The following is a 20,875-nucleotide window of genomic DNA, read 5'->3' as shown; positions in this document are numbered from 1 at the left end:
AATGGTGTTTTGGCCTCGGTCATCCTCTTCATGGTGGATTCTGAATTTCTTTGCTGCAGCATAGTCATTTGAATAGTTGGCAAGTGTTATAATTTTAGCTTGAAACCAGCTTCATAATTCCTCCATTTTGTTTGACTTTTTTTGTTATTAACCAAGCGGATTTGCTCTGTGTAGGTATTTCTTAAACGCCTGAGCAGCTTTTTACCTGCTTGACCCCCTTTCATCCAGTTATCAGGTAAATAATGCATGCATTTGTGAGGTGAAAAATTTGAGGATGACTGCCAACACAAGCATAGCATGTTGTGACTGAGAAGAGGGGCTGACTTCATGCCAAGTATATGCAAAAAAATTGATTTTTGGAGCTAGAGAAATTGGGGTTGTCTTGCATTGTGTCAATTTGTAGGCTCCAATTTACGGTATCCCTCAATTGACATCACGAGCAGATTATCTGGTTGCTTTCACTTTGCTGTTTGTGGGTACTTGCTGTATGTAATTGACTGCTGCATTTCCTACTTTATAATAGTGACTGCACTTCAAAAGTTCAGTGATCTATTCCTGGTGTATGACCTAAGCCATTTGTCATGAATTTAATTGCTCCTTCGGCCCTAAACTCTGGAATTCCATCCCTAACCTGTCTACCTGTAAAACATTCCTTAAAATCATGGTCATTTGTCCTAACATTATATTATGGGATTTTGTCTCATATTTTGTTTTATAATGCCTTTGAAGTAGCTTGGGACATTTTATTATGCAAAAATCATCTGCGCCCAAGTTAGCTGAAAAAAATATAAATTCCAGTTGTTACTGTGTTCCTTTTTAATTTTCAAACATTTTTGATTCATACGCATACAGTGTTGATAATTTCTCAAATATCTAATTATGTAGACTGCATCATTTTCAAATTACTGGAGGGAAGTGTCTCAGTATGTACTATACTGATTTGCTCCAGTGAGACCAAATTACAAAGGAATACAAGAACAAATTCATTGAAGCTGCCATCAAGGTGGCAGATGTGATTTAATGAAGAAAAGTATTTGAGAAAATGCAATTTGTGAAGATGAGCAAGTGATGGCATATTCACTGAATTGAAAGATGCTGAAGGCTGTGAATGAATGATTACCTTAGGATTCAAGTATATAATTCCTTGAATGTGCAAGTACTCATATGAAACCATACACAAAACCTATAGCATTTAACATTTTTAAGGCCACACTTTATAAGAGCAAATAAGCTATAGGGGATATGTTCAAGGCAATTTTTCAGGGTAAGCCTAAATATTCAGTTCAATTCCATTTTACTTTATTGTCCATTTAGAAATTCATTATAGACACATTACTCGTTTGTTTAAAAAGATGACATATAAATGAATAATTCAAGTACAGTGTCTCAAATCTGGTTATCTGAAAACCTGCGATGTCCAGAAACTAGACTTTATTTAAGCTATCACCTGACTGTCTCTTCTCTTTGACATCTTTGATATAATGGTATAGCTGGAAAATTCGTTGAAGCTGCTTTCACTCCTCCAGAAACACTTAACTGAAGTGTGATGGGAACCCCACTTATATGCATAAACAGGGCTTCTGTCACACCTCTGACATAATAACATTGACGGATCTGAAACAGTGCCAAAGACATTCCTGACTTAATTGCCTCTGTCTCCTTCAAAACCGCCCTTAGAAATTCCTATTTGCAAAACATGCCCTCAACAGCCTGACCTGGTTTGAACTGCTTGACCCAAAAAACAGTTGATGCAAAACTCCTTCCCACTTACCTTCACACATGCACACCCATTTTAAAGATAAGACCGATTACCAAATATATCTTGTGCTATAATATTCTCAGTAAGTACACAGTCCTTGTAGCCCAACAGGCTAACAGTCATCAGATACATCCCATTCTCAAACCAAGGGCAGATGTCACCCTATCAAACTTCTGTGAATTTCTCCTCAAATCTCCCCAGATGAGTCAACTGAACTCATTAGATCCTGGTTTCCCTATGAGTATTTCTAACCTCCATTCTCAAAGATATGCCTTAAAATGTTCTTTAAACCATGTTTTCCCTCAGGTATTCCCACCAGGAATCCACTTCCAGGATTTCCAACTCTCCTTTCAGTATTCCTTTGTTTTGAATAGACACAAGCTTTTAAACTTTTACACAATTGCTCAGGGATCCAACTACAAATTATTTCACAGGCTGTAGCAAGATATCACCAACCTTATGACTACTTTAGATCTCTGGCTTCTTGTTAGCCAACTTCACCAGGTCTGTACTTTTCAGTTCTATCCTTAACTTCAGTGAACAGTACTCTGTTCAGTTCCTGTGCCCCTTCAACTTCAGTTTCCTGGGACCTCTCTTTTAATTCCCTGGTTTCTGAGAGTAACTGGCCTTCTGTTTCTCTGGATTTGATCCCTTGCCCATTACTCCATTGTTATGGTACTGCTTCTGGCAGAGCTGAGAAGCTGTTCATTTTGTAGCCTCCTAGTTCTAATGGCTAAGGGTTCAGCTAAAATAAAAAAAAACCCAAGGGCCAGAACTTACGGCTGTTCACACTGGGGGGATTGTCTGGTCCAATGCTGACAGTGCACTGTTGCTGTGGGTATCTACTGCCTTCCAGACGTGATTATGATAGCTATATTTCTAACTAGTGGCATATCAACCCCTCATGTTCTCGCATGTTTATTGTCCCTCGTTAGAACAGATACTAAAAAGCTGCAGCTCTGCATAATTAAATGGAGGCCTAGTGTAAACTGTTTGACTGAGGCCTTCTTGTAACGAGGAATTTTATTGTCCTTAACTTTTATTTGGGTCTGTTTTAATCAAGAGCTATGGTTTTCTCATAGTTTTCCCTGTGTGACTGAATTTAGCAGCTTGTGTGACTATTAACCTTTTCAGTTTATGTTGTTTATTTAATTATTAGTGTCACAAGTAGGCTTACATTAGCACTGCAATGAAGTTGCTGTGAAAATCCCCTAGTTGCCATATTCCGGCGTCTATTCAGGTCACAGAGAGAATTTAGTGTGGCCAAAGCACTTAACCAGCACTTCTTTCAGACTTTGGGGGGGGGTAACCAGAAGACCTGAGGAAACCCATGCAGACCAGAGAGAACATGTAGGCTCTGCATAGGCAATGACCAAAGCCAGGAATTGAATGTGCATCCCTGGTGCTGTGAGGCAGCAATGTTAATCACTGTGCCACTCTGCTGCCCACATGTGAAAATGGGAAAAATCTTCAATAAAAATATATTTTTAGTAATTGGATCTAAGTAAATCCCAGAAATTAATACATGTTGGTTCCTCATGTGAAGAAAATCACTGATTCGTAGTGAGAGAGTAGGTTTGATATCAAAGTTTTAAAATTTCTCAATAAACTTTAATGGTTTTATAGTGTTAAAAGCTAAAGAGAAGACAACAGAAGTCACGCAAGTGTAGTTACCTAATCTAACCACGTGTGTGCGATTAAATGGACCATATTCAGAACAGCATCATCCAGTGCCTTATGAAGTTGATAGGCAAACTGAACTGATCACGATGTGAAACAAAAATCTAAAAGACGCTTTGAAACAATTGGCAGGATTTTCTGGCCGCATTCGTCCCAAGATTGGAAAATTCCACCTGAGGTCAACAGATGTTTGTTTGGTCCCGTCGCTCCCGCTACAATTCCTGTGATGGATGAGACAAGAAAATTCCACACAATGTGCTAATGTGCTCAAAATGCCCATCAATGTAAGGACAATTGGTCAGTCATCATTCAACTCAGCCGGCCTCAGCTTTTGAGAAACCGGAACCATGATGCTTGTCTTCCTGCAGCAAGAATGAGAATGCATGTCAAACAAGTTCTGAAAGACTAAAGTGAAAATCCCATTGCAGAAAGGATATTAAGGCCATTGACAAACACACGGATTCTTAAGTTTGACACCAGGATATGAACCTATAATTACAAGGAGAGCTTTTTAGTTATTGAAACAATTGCAACTGGGACAAATGGGGTTATTGAAATCATTAAGGATTTTAATGAGGTAAATAGGTAACAGCCTTTTCTTTTCAATTGGGGAACAATGACATGGCAGAGACATATTAAAATAAATTAGAAATAGTTATTTGGTGCATAGAATATTATAATGGAGGGATACTTGAGGGAGAGATTGTTGCAGTTTTCATAAATGTACATATGCTTGAAGTAACAGATGATACAAGAATATGCAGCGAAATGAAAACCTGTGTGCTATTTTTGGGTTGCTCTAGCACAACAATAGCACAGATACAAAAGGCTGAATGATTTACTTTTATTGTAAATATAGTCCTATGATTCTATTTTATTTGGTAATTTTTTTACATTTATCGAATGAAGAAGTTACTGTACATGAAAAAATGTTTTGCATATCTCTGTTTTGGCACTGGCTATATTCACTTAGCTTTGTTATGTGATCTATCAGGTCAGCCCACTCTTGGGATATTAATCCAATTGTATTTTTATATGATGTGTATATATAAATTTTCCAGTGGTTGTAAGTGACCAATTTATTTGTTATTCCTCAGTGAAATCAACCGTTTAGACCTTGGTTTAACTGTGGAAGTGTGGAACAAAGGATTGATCTGGGACACGATGGTTGGTACAGTGTGGATCCCTTTAAGAAGCATAAGGCAATCAAATGAGGTAAGCTGTTAGTTTGTAATTTATATTTAGTTGTTATCCTGATGTCCTTGACTGATTTTTCTAGATGGGATAATAAGATCACCTAAAGCCATTTTGCTTCATACTAATGCTAAAATTGTATTGTAAAGCCAACTTAGGTGATAACTTGACTTTAGCACCATCACCTGCAAGCTCCCCTCCAAGTCACGCACCATCCTATGTTTCATTGTTACTGGGTCTAAATCCTGAAACTCCCTCCCAACAGCACTGAGGATGTTCTTACATACATGGACTGAAGTGGTTCAAGAAGGCAGCTCACCACCATCTTTTCAGGGGCAATTAGGGATGGGCAATAAGCAATGCCCATATCACATGAACAAATAAAAACAAAAATGGAGGAAGACTCCATCTTAGTTTGGATTGAGAATGCAATTACTTAGCATGTGGTAAAAATTAAATTATTTTATAATGTTACGTACAAAGGTATGAGTGAAAAGGAGTAGGCCATTTGGCCCTTGAGCCTGCTCTGCCATTCAAAAGATCATGGCTGATCTGATTGTGGTCTCAACTCCACATTTCTGCCTACCCCAGTAACCTCCCTTTTAGTCAGGAATCTATTTAGTCTGCCTTAATAATATTCAATTACTCTGTTTCCACCGCTCTTTGGGAAAGAACGTTCCGAAGCTTCACAATCCTCTGAGAGAAATAATTTTTCCTCCATCTCCATCCGAAATGAGAGACCTCTCATTCTCCTGAACCCCAATGGATACAGATTGAGCCTGGCCAGCCTTCCCTTATAAGATCACTCTGTTATCCCAGGTATCAGCTGAATTAACTTTCTCTGAACAGTTTTTGAAGCATTTAAATCCATCATTAAATAAGGAAGCCAAAACTGTATGCTGTATCCTAGATATGGTCTCACCAATGCACTGTACAATTGTAACAAAACCTTAATATTCCATTCCCCTTGCAGTAAATGACAACATTCCATTTGCTTTCTTATCACTTGCAGTACCTGCATACTAACTTTTTGCAATTCATGTACCCAAATCCCTCTGTAACTCAAAGGTTCTGCAATCTCTCTCCCTTTAAGAAATCTGCTTTTCTATTCTTTTCGCCAGTGGATAAATTCAGATCTTCTCACATTATACTCCATTTACCAAATTTTTACTCGCTCATTATAATTTCATAGCTGTAAATGCAACTGTACTGATTTCTAACAGTGTCAGGAACTAAATTACCATTCTATCAATCAAAAAAACTACTCTTAGCAATTTTAGTCATAGAATGAATTGACTTTAGTGATGGAAATACCACTTACTGATTTGAAATACTGCATTGATTGGTGATATTTTAGAACTTGCGTTATCAGAATCTAAAACTGTACATACATATCAGAGAAAATCTACTTTGAAAGACTTGTTCATCTGTTTTCAATTTGTTGAAAGGAAAACTGATTGCATCTTTCCTAGGAATTTAACATAATCCTTTGCTTCATACATATGCTATAGATATGATGTTCTGTATGTAGAATGTATCCTATTTAAACATTAATTTGATATATTTTGTTCCGGGAGATCTGCCAAGCAACTTTGTATTTAAAAATAATGTTGTTGAATTTCACTATTTGTTGCTGAAACTTTGTTAAAATTAAAGTTAATTATTTAAAAAGTTATGCATTACATGGGGATGGAATATTTTCTCATTGCCAGTACCTATTGTTACTAAATTTGGCAGTGTTTCAATTATATGTTAACATGTTGGGAACTGACAGAAGCATGTTCATACAGACTATTAGTAATGTTTATATAGATTTATTATTTCTTTAATTTTTCAGGATAATTAATGATATGATATAACCACAATATCAGTAATTTATAAACAATACACTGCTTGTGAAAGGGACCATTAATCAATAATGCTTCCAGTGTATTAATTTATTTTGCTGATGGTTGATTAGTGATGATGTTTTTTTCTTGTATCACCAGGGCTACAGACCTTGGGCAAGAAGATGGGATTAGGCTGGGCAGCACTTTGTGACTGTGTGGACACAATGGGCTGATTTTTAAAAAAAATATTTCTTTGACCACATCTTGATATAACCTCTCTTCACATTTTGAGGTTGGGAAAGCTGGAAGAAAGGGTTGCTCCTCAGGTCTTGCTGAATTTGATGGCAGGCCACAATTAATGCATTATATCTCTGATTTACGGCTACAACCAGCAGATTTGGAGTTTGGCTGGCTGATTATTGGGTTGACTGCCTTCAACATTATGCAGCTAGAGAGAAAAAAGACGTAAAGTTTAGAGGCCGCTGGGTGGGTGGGGAGATTGTCAAACTGGTGTTGAATGAGATGGGAGTCTTGGGTTTGGGAAGGAATATTGGCATGAGAAATTGAATGGGGGTCGGAGATGTGTGTGTGGAAAAGTGGGATTGGAAAGATCTTGAATTGGGGATTGACAAGAGAGATCAGAATGGTTAGGCTGTGGTGTAGCTGGAGCAAGTAAACTGGATCCAGCAGTTTCGTGAAAACTCACTTATCTCCTCTAACCAGTAATCTTTTAGTGAGTGGATATCGAAGGCCCGTGGAAGCTGGTTGCCTTGGTTTACGGACAATTCTGAGGCATGTATCTGTCTTCTAAGATTCAAATGACCAATCGGCAACTGAGCAGTAGATTGGAAGCCCAATTTCCTACTGCCTCCATTAAAGAAAAAATGTCAGTGGGTTGGGGTTAGATTGTAGCTTTCAAAAAAATTGCATGTTTGTATTTGGAAGGCCAAAACTGAGCCTACATTCCTCCCTAAACTCCCATCTGATGGTATTGATGTTTCATTTTCAGTTCGTGCCCCTCTTTCTCATGCAACATGCACTGATTTTCCTATTTATCTTTATATCTCTTTTTTTCACTGATTTTCATAATCTCAAGGTCTTTCAGTGTGTCCTCCTCACTTTTTTTCATTCTGTTACTGCCAATTTAAGATACTGTAGGTACAGTTTTGTGTTAATAACAGTGGTAATGCTAATCATTCGCCATTATTATGGAGTAAATCAGACATCAATTTATGGATTATGTACATGTGCGCTTAAACCTGAAAATTGCTGCCTGCAATGAGACAATCTTGATAATAGACTGTGCACTGAAATACTTGAAATGGTATAACTTTGGGTATTGACCCACAAATTACTAAAGTGTGCATACAAAGTTAGTGTTAATACATTCAGAAGTTGTGGTAGGTAACAGTTATTGCCAAACAAACTCTCCATTCCTTAAAATTTAACTTCACAATCACAGAATCTTATTCCTTCAGAAATTAGTTAGTGTTTGAGATTTAAAAAAAATCATTTAATTATCCTGCCTTTCTTTTATTTCTCCCTTCATCTCTCTCAACCCCCTGTTTCTTTCCAAATCTGATTTATATTTCCTTCTTAAGGCTCTGTGTATCTCTGAGGATTTTGCACAATGGTGAAAACATCTCACTGTTTCTTGACCTGCTAACAGGTAACAGATTAGAGTTAGTCAACACTGAAAAGTATGAACAAACTTCACAGGCAGAGGTCAACAAAGTGAACGTCAGATATCGTTCCTTCGCCATTGAATGTAAAATCTGAGTGATCATTTCAATCCAATTTCAAAACATTTAGCTTTAAAAGATGCAATTAAGATTTAACAGTGCAATTATTAAAAACATTTAGTTTTAAAAGATGTAACTTAGATGTAAAAGAACAATTATTTAAATGCCCTCTTATGTTAAACAAAGATTCAACTCAACTTAACCACTATAAAAATTGTATTATTTATTAAGAGTTGCGCCACTCAGGAGTTAATTTTTCACGGATTTAAGTTTTTTTTACAACTGACAAATAAAAATTAGATGATTATCTACAGGGCTCCTCATAGAAAGAACTTGTTTGCAAGGGTAGAATGTGTTTTTATAGCATTCTTAAAGCTAATTTCTTAAAATCTGAACCTATTCTACAACAGTAATACTCCTTTTGTTCCTTTTATTATATTGAACTTGGACAGAGACTACTTCTGTGCAGACAAAAACAGGAATGTTTGCTGATTTCTTTTTTCATTTTATTCTGGAGAAACTGAAACCACTTGCCAGATGTAATGTCACTAAAGCTTCTCCCCAACCCCAATGCTCTGCTAAGAATAAGCCTCAAGATAAAGGGGAGGCGGTTTAGAACGGAGTTGAGGAGGAACTTCTTCACTCAAAGGGTGGTGAATCTCTGGAATTCTCTGCCCGTTGAAGTGGTGGAGGCTGCCTCGCTAAATATTTTTAAGAAGCGGGTTGATGGGTTCTTGATAAGAGAGGGGATTAAGGGTTATGGGGAGAGGGCGGGAAAGTGGAACTGAGCCACAACAGATCAGCCATGATCTTATTGAATGGCGGGGCAGGCTCGAAGGGCTAGATGGCCTACTCCTGCTCCTATTTCTTATGTTCTTATGTTCTAATATCAAACTGAGTTCCAGCTGTTGCCAGTCGACAGCAGATATTAATTGGAATTCTTAAAGTACTTACGTGAGTGTTGAAACATAACGTATTTGACAAACATTTGAATTTTTTTTACAAGCAAGAACATATTTAGACTGTTTTCTTGTTCCAAGTCATTTTGTTACTTTAAATATTGGAGCATGCACGTGTCAGTCACATCAACACAGAAATAGGTCTTAATTGAAACATCATACTTCATAATTCCAGTACAAGCTGATATTACACTATCCAATATGAATATTTAGATACAACAGACTCCACATTCTAGTTTGTATATAGTATACTATGTTTCACTCTGAGCACTTATATAATTCTACCGTTGATCTCTACATTTCATGCAATTTACTGAAAAATTGTAGCATGATGCCACCAAGATGCAGCAAAATAAAAATGTTGTTACAAGTCAGGTTGGATACTTCAAGGTGTTCTATGAAGCTCACCTGACCTGTAACATCTTACATTGAATTTGGCTAGAATGAGCATGAGAGGTTTCACTTCGTGTGTTTCAACTGACCCACGAGGAGCACTTTTCAAAAATAAAGTTTAATTAAGAATATTGTTGACATGTACAGTGAGACACTTAGCAAGAACTCTTCATTCCAAAAAGAAACACAACAATCACGATAATATGTAATTCTTAAGGAAATATCTCTAATGTGTACTGGAGTACTGTGTGCAGTTTTGGTCGCTGTACTTACGCAAGGAAATTTTGGCCTTGGAGGGAGTGCAGAGGAGGTTTACTAGGCTGATACCGGAGTTGAGGGGGTTGAGCTATGAGGAGAGGCTGAATAAACTAGGCTTGTACTCGTTAGAGTTTAGAAGAATGAGGGGAGGTCTCATTGAGACATATAAGATGATGAATGGGATGGATAGGATAGAGGTGGAGAGACTCTTTCCGCTCAGAAAGGACAGTAGGACTAGGGGGCACAGCCTCAAGATAAAGGGGGGGACGGTTTAGAACGGAGTTGAGGAGGAACTTCTTCACTCAAAGGGTGGTGAATCTCTGGAATTCTCTGCCCGTTGAAGTGGTGGAGGCTGCCTCGCTAAATATTTTTAAGATGCGGGTTGATGGGTTTTTGATAAGCGAGGGGATTAAGGGTTATGGGGAGAGGGCGGGAATGTGGAACTGAGCCACAACAGATCAGCCATGATCTTATTGAATGGCAGGGCAGGCTCGAAGGGCTAGATGGCCTACTCCTGCTCCTATTTCTTATGTTCTTATGTTCTTTTATGTTCTAACCAAAGCCAACATCCAACAGACAAAACGCTCCAAATAAACACAATGCAGCATAAGTTAATGCCCACTTGTTACAGGTATCCAATCTCCTGGGTTGAATGCTGAAAATCCCTTATGAAGAAACTCAGAAGAGGTTGTAGTTGAATCTGTTTCCAAATATACAGCTTCTTTAAGTCAAAACCAAACAAAGAGGAAAAATCAAGGAAAGAAAGAGACTACTACTTAGCTTGTTGCTAAACTGCTTCCCAAAACTAAACTAAAAGCCTAAAGCATTTATGTTGAGAGGGCTAGAATACAAAAGAGATGCACTTCTGAGGTCATATAAGGCTCTGGTCAGACCCCATTTGGAGTATTGTGAGCAGTTTTGGGCCCCATATCTAAGGAAGCGTGTGCTGGCCTTGGAAAGGGTCCAGAGGAAGTTCACAAGAATGATCCCTGGAATGAAGAGCTTGTTGTATGAGGAACAGGAAGAGGCTGGCTAGGGTGAACGTTGGTCCCTTAGAGGATGAGAAGGGGGACTTAGTGGTAGGGGATGGGGATATGGCTGAGGTCTTGAATAACTTTTTTGTTTCTGTCTTCACGGAGGAGGACGTGAATAATTTGCCGGGTGTTAGAGATGGAAAGGTGGTAGGACTGGAGGGTCTTAATGACATTACTGTTACTAGAGAGGCGGTGCTCGACAGACTGGAGGGGCTGATTGTGGACAAGTCGCCAGGACCGGATGGAATGCATCCGAGGGTTCTGAAAGAAATGGTGGAGGTGATAGTGGATGCCTTGGTGGTTATTTTCCAGACGTCGCTGGATTCCGGGGAAGTGCCGGAAGATTGGAAAACGGCTAATGTTACGCCGTTGTTTAAGAAGGGTGCCAGGCAAAAGGCAGGGAATTATAGGCCAGTTAGTTTAATGTCTGTTGTAGGTAAAATGTTAGAATCCGTCATCAAGGAGGAAATAGCGAGGCATCTTGATAGGAATTGCTTGATAGAGCAGACGCAGCACAGTTTCGTTAAAGGGAAGTCGTGTCTGACAAATTTACTGGAGTTCTATGAGGATGTGTCTAGGGCGGTGGATAGAGGAGAGCCGGTGGATGTGGTCTGTCTTGATTTTCAGAAGGCGTTTGACAAGGTACCTCACAAGAGGTTATTGCAGAAGGTCCGGGGACATGGAGTTGGGAGTAGGGTGTTAGCGTGGATAGAGGATTGGTTGTCAAATAGGGGGCAGAGAGTGGGGGTCAATGGGTGCTATTCGGATTGGCGGATGGTAACTAGTGGAGTGCCCCAGGGGTCGGTGCTGGGGCCTCAGCTATTTACCATTTATATAGATGATCTGGAGGAGGGAACCGAGTGTAGGGTGTCGAAATTTGCTGATGACACCAAGATTGGTGGAACGGCACATTGTGCGGAGGGTGTGGAGAGTCTACAGAAGGATCTAGATAGGCTGGGCGAAAGGGCCAGGAAATGGCAAATGGAATTTAATGTTGGCAAGTGTGAGGTGGTCCACTTTGGTAGGAATAATGGTAGGAAGGACTATTACTTACGAGGCGAAAAACTGCAGCAGGCGACGGTGCAGAGGGACCTCGGAGTCCTTGTGCATGAGTCGCAAAAACCCAGCTTGCAGGCGCAGCAGGTGGTCAGGAAGGCGAATGGGATGTTGGCCTTCATAGCGAAGGGGATTGAATATAAAAGTAGGGAGGTCTTGCTGCGGCTTTATAGGGCATTGGTGAGGCCGCAGCTGGAGTACTGTGTGCAGTTTTGGTCGCCGTACTTATTCAAGGATATTTTGGCCTTGGAGGGAGTGCAGAGGAGGTTTACTAGGCTGATGCCGGAGTTGAGGGGGTTGAGCTATGAGGAGAGGCTGAATAAATTAGGCTTGTACTCGTTAGAGTTTAGAAGAATGAGGGGAGATCTCATTGAGACGTATAAGATGATGAATGGGATGGATAGGATAGAGGTGGAGAGACTCTTCCCGCTCAGAAAGGACAGTAGGACTAGGGGGCACAACCTCAAGATAAAGGGGGGTTGGTTTAGAACGGAGTTGAGGAGGAACTTCTTCACTCAAAGGGTGGTGAATCTCTGGAATTCTCTGCCCGTTGAAGTGGTGGAGGCTACCTCGCTAAATATTTTTAAGACGCGGGTTGATGGGTTTTTGATAAGAGAGGGGATTAAGGGTTATGGGGAGAGGGCGGGAATGTGGAACTGAGCCACGACAGATCAGCCATGATCTTATTGAATGGCGGGGCAGGCTCGAAGGGCTAGATGGCCTACTCCTGCTCCTATTTCTTATGTTCTTATGAACAATTGAGGACCTTGGGTCTGTACTCATTGGACTTTAGAAGGATGAGGGGGATCTTATTGAAACTTACAAGGATATTGTGAGGCCTGGAAAGAGTGGATGTGGGGAGGATGTTTCTACAAGTAGGAAAAACTAGAACCAGAGGGCACAACCTCAGGCTAAAGGGGCGATCCTTTAAAGAGAGATGAGGAGGAATTTCTTCAGCCAGGGAGTAGTGAATCTGTGGAACTCTTTGCCACAGAAGGTTGTGGAAGCCAGATCATTGAGTGTCTTTACAATAGAAATAGATAGGTTCTTGATTAATAAGGCGATCAGGAGAATGGGGATGTGAAAAATATCAGCCATGATTGAATGGCAGAGTAGACTCGATGGGCCGACTGGCCTAATTTTGCTCCTGTGTCTTATGATCTAAAGGAAAAAAAATCCTATCACCTGACTGCCAAAAACAAAATTGAAAGCCGAAATGGAAAAAGCCCTGTCGCCTGACTGCCACAGCTTATCTCCACCCACCAGTGACATCACTGAAGCTTAAGCTGAACGATCTTAAAAACAATTATTTTAGGTATACTTGCATGACGATATGGAGACAGCAAAGTGCACTTGGTTCTTCTCAATCTCCTCTCACCCTTTTGTTATTATGGTTATTCTCTCATTCTTAAGGATGGTTTTATTGTTACAAACATAAGTGATCTGATCCAACTGCGACATCAAGATGAGGATGAATTAACTTTGCACATTCTATCAATTCCTTAATCACAAGACAGCCCTGCCTTGGGCCCATTTATACAATGTATCCCATGCTCAGCAGAAAGCTATCTACCTCAACATGTCTTGATCTCACTACTTCCGAACTTCCGATGGAACAAAGGTCATTGATAAAGCAGCTGAAAATGGCTGGGCCAAGGATACTGCTCTGAAGAAAACCTGCAGTAATGTCCTGGGGCAGCCAACAGCCATAACTATTTTCCTTCCTGCTTGGTGTAATTTCAGCCAGTGAAGAACTTTCCTTCTAATTACACTAACTTCCAGTTTTCTAAGGCACCTTGCTCCCATATTGGTTAAATGTAGTCTTGATATCAGGGGCAGTCAGTCTTGCCTCATCTCTGGAAATCAGCACATTTATCCATGGTTGGACCAAGTAATGAGATCTGGAGCTGCGTGGTCAAAAATGAACATCACTGTGCAGTTTATTGTTGATTAAGTGCTGTTCAATAACACTGTTGGTGACACTTTCCATCACTTTGCTAATGATTGAGAGCAAACTGATGGGATGTTAATTGGTTGAATTAAGTTTGTCCTTTTTTTTGTGGGCAGGACATATTTGGGAAATTTTTCACTTTTATTGGGCAACTGCTCATGATGTATAGGAACAACTTGGACTAAATTTTACTGAGGTGGGGGCTTACTTCCTACCTTCATTCCACGGCTGAGAAAAATGTTGGTCCCAGACCAGCTGACGTTAGACAATGCAATAATACACCCTGCCTGAACGAGGTGAGAATGAGACTTCTGCCTCTCAGTAGAAGGAAATCCCGTCAGCAAGAGCTGCCAGCAGCATCAGAACTCCGTATTGGGTGCAAACGTGAGAGGGGTTTCCCCTGATGCACACAGGACATCCCCTGAAATACTAACCCCTTTCCTTCTGCCTTTTAACAATCCTGCCAACCTGTCTATGCCAATCATGTTATGGCATGGGCACCATAATATTTGGGTCAATTGGCTTACTTGCAAGCTGATTTTGGCAACTGCGCATCTCCCATTTTAATGGGAATCTGGCTGAGGGTGGGTGAGGAGGCAGTGGGCTGGTCAGCCATGAATTGCACAACAGAGCAGCTTTAATACAATGAAATGTCTCAAACTGCTTCACAGAAGAATTATGAAAGAAAGTACAACATTGAGGCATGTAAGGGGATATTGAGTAAGATGGCCAAAAGCTTGGTCAAATAGGTAAGCTTCACAATACACCTTAAAGGAAGAAAATGAGGTTGAGAGGCGGATAAGCTTAGTGAGGAGGTGCCAGAGTTTGGGGCTTAGACAGGGCTCCCAATGGTAGAACAATTATGATTGTGAATGCACAACAGAGCAGAATTAGAGGAATGCAGATATCTTGGAGGAATATGGGATTGGAGGAAATTGCAGAGGTAAGGAAGGGCAAGTCTTTGGAGGAATTTGAAAAATAAAATGAGAATTTTAAAATCAAAACATTGCTTGACCAGGAGCCACTGAAAATCAACAAGCATCGGGGTGATGAGGGAACTGGAGTCACTGTGACTTAATACACAAAGCAGAGTTTTTGATGACCGAGTTTACACAGGTAGGATGTGGGTTTCCAGTCAAGAGTCATGGAGTCATAGTCATAGAGGTTTACAGCATGGAAACATGCCCTTTGGTCCAGCTTGTCCATGCTGCCCTTTTTTTTTTAAGACCCTAAGCTAACCCCAATTGCCTGCATTTGGCCCGTATCCCTCTATACCCATCTTATCCATGTAACTATCTAAATGCTTTTTAAAAGACAAAATTATATCCGTCTCTACTACTAGCTCTGACAGCTTGTTCCAGACACTCACCAACCTCTGTCAAAAATTGCCCCTCTGGACACTTTTCTACTCTCCCCTCTTGCTTTAAACCTATGCCCTCTAGTTTTAGACTCCCCTACCTTTTGGGAAAAGATATTGATTAGCTAGCTGATCTATGCCCCTCATTTTATAGACCTCTAAAAGATCACCTCTCAGCCTCCTACGCTTCAGAGAAAAAAGCCTCAGTCTAGCCAACCTTTCTTTATAACTGAAACCATCAAGTCCCAGTAGCATCTTAGTAAATCTTTACTGCACTCTTTCTAGTTTAATAATATCCTTTCTATAATAGGGTGACCAGAACTGCACACAGTATTCCAAGTGGGCCTTACCAATGTCTTGTACAACTTCAACAAGATGTCGCAACTCTTGTATTCAATGTTCTGACCGATGAAACCAAGCATGCCGAATGCCGCCTTCATCACTCTGTCCACTTGTGACTCCACTTTCAAGAAGCTATGAACATGCACCCCTAGATCTCTTTGTTCTGTAATTCTCCCCTGTGCCCTGTCATTAACTGAGTAAGTCCTGCCCTGGATCAATCTAACAAAATGCATCACCTCGCATTTGTCAGCCCACTTACCCAATTGATCAAAGCTCTGAGCTTTGACAAAGGGTAGTCTGGACTCGAAATGTCAGCTTTTGTCTCTCCTTACAGATGCCAGACCTGCTGAGATTTTCCAGCATTTTGTCTTTTGGTTTCAGATTCTAGCATATGCAGTAATTTGCTTTTATCCAATGTTTGAAAGGATCTGCTAGAAATGAGACAGAAAAATTGGAATCTATTGAATAAATAGGAAATTATTGACTGGTGAATTTTATGTATCATTTTCGTTGGATACCTTTGCTTTAAGTTTGTGAGTAGTCAAGGATAGTAGTTCAGATTACATCAAGTTTAGCCAAAACATTCCTATTAATGAATTAGTTGATTTTCCCTGTGTCAAAAAAGCTGATATTCTAATATTTAGGTTTTGTTTTGGAGAAGCTGTTTAATGTTTGGCCTATATGGTTGGATAAAACTGTAAAAGATTTTTGATTTTGCATTGCTGATTAGGCTAATCTGTAGGACATGGAACTGCAAAAGTCCCAATGTGTGTGTTGATCAATGAAGATGGGCTTCTGGTAGAAAGTAGTAGAGAATCCATTAGCAGATTTATTGCTAAAACTGAACTCAGTTGTGTGAGTTCATAAGTTTAATGATTACAGATTCAAATGATGATATAATGATGTGGTACAAATGCCTATGGCTTCCTTGAGTAGTGCATCAGTGAGTAGGCTAGCAATATTGAACAAGCATATGGATATGGCACTGCTGTTGGTGTGCAAGTTCTCTTCACGAAGTTGAAGGAATCCTTCACCGTTTGGAAAAATTGCTCACAGCTGGTTGTATCAACTTACTCAACGCTAGAGCCAATTCATATTGGGTGGCATAGTGGTTAATATTGCCTCACGGCAGTATTTGATTCCAGGCTTGGGTCACTGTCTGTATGGAGTCTGCACGTTCTCCCTGTGTCTGCATGGGTTTCCTCTAGGTGCTTCAGTTTCACCCCAAATTATGAAAGACGTGCTGGTTAGGTACATTGGCTGTGCTAAATTCTCCCTTAGTGGATCCTAACATAACTGTGGGGACTAGGGGATTTTCACATTAGCATTGATGCAGTCTTAATGTGAGCCTACTTGTGACTAATAAACTTTCCAAGCAGGGCTGTGCGGTCATGCTTAGTGGCAAGCCCAATGGATATGCATTTGAATCTGTCATAAAGAATGTCATGCACTTTGTTGACATAGTCAGGCTTGTCAAAGTTAAGCATTCCAACCCCTTTGTCAGACTTGCAGATAAAACTGTTCCCTGGTGCATTCTGCATGGCAATGCCCTTACCAATCAGAGTCCATTTGCCAATCAATCCAACCAACCCTCTTCTCATGCAGCATAAGTTGTTTTCTCAAAATTTGATAATCTTATGATTTATCCTGAACAGTGCAAGTTGGTGAATTTCTTCAGCAGTTTGTTTTCAGCAATATCAACTGAATTTAGTAATATTCATTATTGTGATTACAAGCCAGTGCATTAAGTCCAAAGTAAAGAGTAGCTCCTACAAATTTTCTCTAGTTTCACCATTTAAAGTTTTCAGTTAGACCATCTTTCAAGTGCATGATGTTTTTAATTCAGGAATATTAGACCTTGTGTCTCAGTAGAATGAAGTTGACGTGGAATCAGAGGATGCAGATGACGTGATTGTAATATCAGGACGAACAATCCTGGTCTTTCTGTCTCTGCATTCATGATAAATAAATGTCAACACTTGTCTTTCGGGTCACAGTTGATCACATGTCTGACTTTACTGCGTGCAGTTGTACTGCATGACTGCCTCAGGGCAAGCTAGTTTATGAGAGGAAGCCTCAAACAAGTTTTAGCACCTTATTGCATATGCAGCCAACCTACATGTGGGCAAAAGGTGCCTATTTTCCTTTGCCCATATGGCATTGTAAGATGGAAATGTATGTGAACTTCCTACCTGCCATGTATGAAGGTTTGCAGACTGTTTGTGATGTTTGAGCTGAACTTATAGGCTTTGGTGTTACATTATTTTATTTCCGATTGCATATTACTTAAAGTAGAGAATAAAATGTAGTAAAGAATAAAATGTCATAGATAATACTTTTAAGTACCATTCCATTGGAAGAAGGGTCATTTGGCTATGTAGAGTTTCTCCATTCAGAAAATTGCAATATCTTCCTCAGCTCAGTACCTTGTGTTTTTTTTTCAGATCACTCCATGTCCTTTCCCTTCTGCTATAACAAAGAATGTTCATTTCATTTTATAAAATTGGTTGTCTGAAGGACTTCTTGAAATCAGATGAATTTATCTTTCACCTAGCTTAAATTCTTAAATCTTAATATCACTACTTAATTTGGTACAATATTCTGTATTTACTTTTTCAACATCACTTGCTATTATAGAGGGCTTTATTGTTCCTCGTTAGTCGTCTTCTTCTGATGGGTGGTGAATCTTTGGAATTCTCTGCCCGTTGAAGTGGTGGAGGCTGCCTCGTTAAATATTTTTAAGACGCGGGTTGATAGGTTTTTGATAGGCAAGGGGATTAAGGATTATGGGGAGAGGGCGGGAATGTGGAACTGAGACACGACAGATCAGCCATGATCTTATTGAATGGCGGGGCAGGCTCGAGGGGCTAGATGGCCTACTCCTCCTATTTCTTATGTTCTTATGTTTAAAAGTCCAAGTTACTCATGTCCTTTCTATTGCTTAGTCATTGTTACTAAGAATCGTTCTTTATGTACTGCTTTCAGGTCTGACACTTACATTTTTGTGTCCAGATCATTTTGTTTTAAAATTAATCAAAATTACTTGTTACAACTGTTTTAATAAATGACACATGATATCAATATTAATCTGACGATTTAAGACGTAGACCGGAATTTTACCGACATGCCAGCCCTGATTCTGGGGGTGGGCTCGGTTCAGAGAACGGCATTCTCCGTTGGCCTCGGGCCGGATCATGCGAAACTTGGGTGGACTTACCGGTAAAATTCCACTCTCAGTGAAGGCGGAATTTGAATAGTAATCAAAATTTAAAATATATTATTGCTTGTTTAGTTTAGATGGTTAGTGCACTCATCATGACGATGGTGAAAATTCTACAATTTTTAAAAAATAAAGTCTGGGCTGTACAGTGGCACAGTGGCTAATACTACTATCTCAGTGTGCCAGGGACCCGGGTTTGATTCCTGGCTTGGGTCAATGTCTGTGCGAATTCTGCATGTTCTCCCTTTGTCTGCATGGGTTTCCTCCAGATGTTCCGGTTTCCTCCCACAGTCCGAAAGATGCACTGGTTAGGTGCATTAACCATGTTAAATTCTCCCTCAGTGTACCCAAACAGGTGCCGGAGTGTGGCGACTTGGTGATTTTCATAGTGTTAATTTAAGCCTACTTGTGACACTAATAAATTTAAAAAATGCAAATTAGCCAGGTATAGAAGTTGAAAGTAATTTTTTCGTAAGATTCCGGATGTTGACATTGGGCATTTTCAGTCACGTGCTGAAGAGTTTTTATAAAGGGAAGTTTGTCTAAGAACTTGTGGAATTGGTGATTAAGTTCAAACTATTTCTTTCATCTTGATTTGCATGTTTTGAAGACGGAATGCATCCTCAGCTGCCTGGATTTTTAATATATTGTACCACCATTTTTGGTGATGAATATGCCACTGACTTAACCATTTATCAATCCTTCCTTCTTCGATGTGCTCTCTAACTTCAAAACTGTATATTCCATTCATTCAAAACTAAACTATATCTTCCTTTTCTGTGTTTATTCATCTTCTTGTGTATCAATCACTTTCTTTCCTCTTTCTCTTTGAAGGAGGGACCTGGTGAATGGCTGACTCTTGACTCAGAGGTTATAATGACAGATAATGAAATCTGTGGAACAAAAGACCCAACATTTCACAGGATTTTGTTGGACACTCGATTTGAGTTACCACTTGGTAGGTTTTGGCTGAGCTTTGAGGTTTTTTCCCTTTCTGTTTCATTAGGGTCCATTTATAATCACCAGTGTTCACATGACTATAAGGATTGGGGTTGGCTTATTAAACCATACTGAAAAAAAATCCATAAACATATCCTTTGTTATCCTTTGTATTTTAGGTATTGTTGGAAATTATAAAAAATGTTGATGATTCTTACCATAACTTTTATCATCTGCGTAAATCATTTAATAATTTTACTGAATAAATCAAGTGATTTATTTAATTGCAACTTTGCACTTGTTTGCTTCTTTTACAACTTTTTATGTTATGTAACTTCCTTCATTGGGGAACCAACTCCAAACTGCTCTTAACTGCTAAGGGTAGTCTTTTTAAAAAATATTAATGATTTTAGTTGTGAATAAAGGTAAGAATGTTATCTAGGGCAACAGAGGTACTAACTGCATTTCCTGCCCTCACCACCCTGCCCTGCCATCCATCCATGTAGTACCATAAACTTATAACAACACTTGAACATGTAAATAAAAGCTTGATTTGAAATCTCAAGTAAATGACCACTTCTTGCACAATCAGCAGCTTTTAAAACTTGACTGGAGTATCAGCCTTGATTAGGTTTTCCTCATGGTGCACCTGCATACATAGTCCTTGAAATGTTTCATATTATTCTACTGGGTGTAATATTTGCCAAGCTGTACGTTATCTTGTCTTTGCCCTTGTGTACAATTCTAGGTTATAGGATGTTTTGTTGTGCAAGAAATTCAGTGATACACACAGTAAATCCAATATATTTTGCTGATGTTGTTGTGTGGATGGTTCCCAGTGTGATAGCTGAATAAAAAATGAAAACATTAGAATTGGAGTCACCAGCTGTGAAACAATGGCAAATCAATTATTCTGTTTAGAAAATTGGTTTTAAGAATGATTTTAAACAAAAGTAGAAATTACATAATTCTGCATACTTTTTTTGCTGGTAACCATTGCAAATTGGTGTAGTTTCATTTGGAAGATTAAAAATGTTCAACACATTGAACCTGTGAACAGTGAGGTATGATGGACTAAATGTCATTTTTTTTCCAACTTGGCCATGCTTGCATGTCGTACACTGATTCGTATGTATTCATAGAGGTTTACTTCCTTGGGTAG

General features: G+C 39.5%; 1 protein-coding gene across 1 annotated transcript in view; it reads left to right on the top strand.

The window, feature by feature from the left end:
* The window catches only part of LOC145358503 (protein unc-13 homolog A-like), a 367,395-nt gene that overhangs the window by 125,285 nt on the left and 221,235 nt on the right, over window positions 1-20,875 (top strand). Inside the window, exons 4-5 of the mRNA XM_080212618.1 lie at window positions 4,537-4,654; window positions 19,609-19,732. Of these exons, the coding sequence (XP_080068744.1) occupies window positions 4,537-4,654; window positions 19,609-19,732 (242 nt within the window). The remainder of the gene's footprint in view (window positions 1-4,536; window positions 4,655-19,608; window positions 19,733-20,875) is intronic.

This window comes from Carcharhinus amblyrhynchos, chromosome 26 (genome assembly GCF_965287045.1).
Source record: "Carcharhinus amblyrhynchos chromosome 26, sCarAmb.v2.hapA, whole genome shotgun sequence".
Taxonomy (NCBI): domain Eukaryota; kingdom Metazoa; phylum Chordata; class Chondrichthyes; order Carcharhiniformes; family Carcharhinidae; genus Carcharhinus; species Carcharhinus amblyrhynchos.
This window is presented reverse-complemented; position numbering and strand designations above follow the sequence as displayed.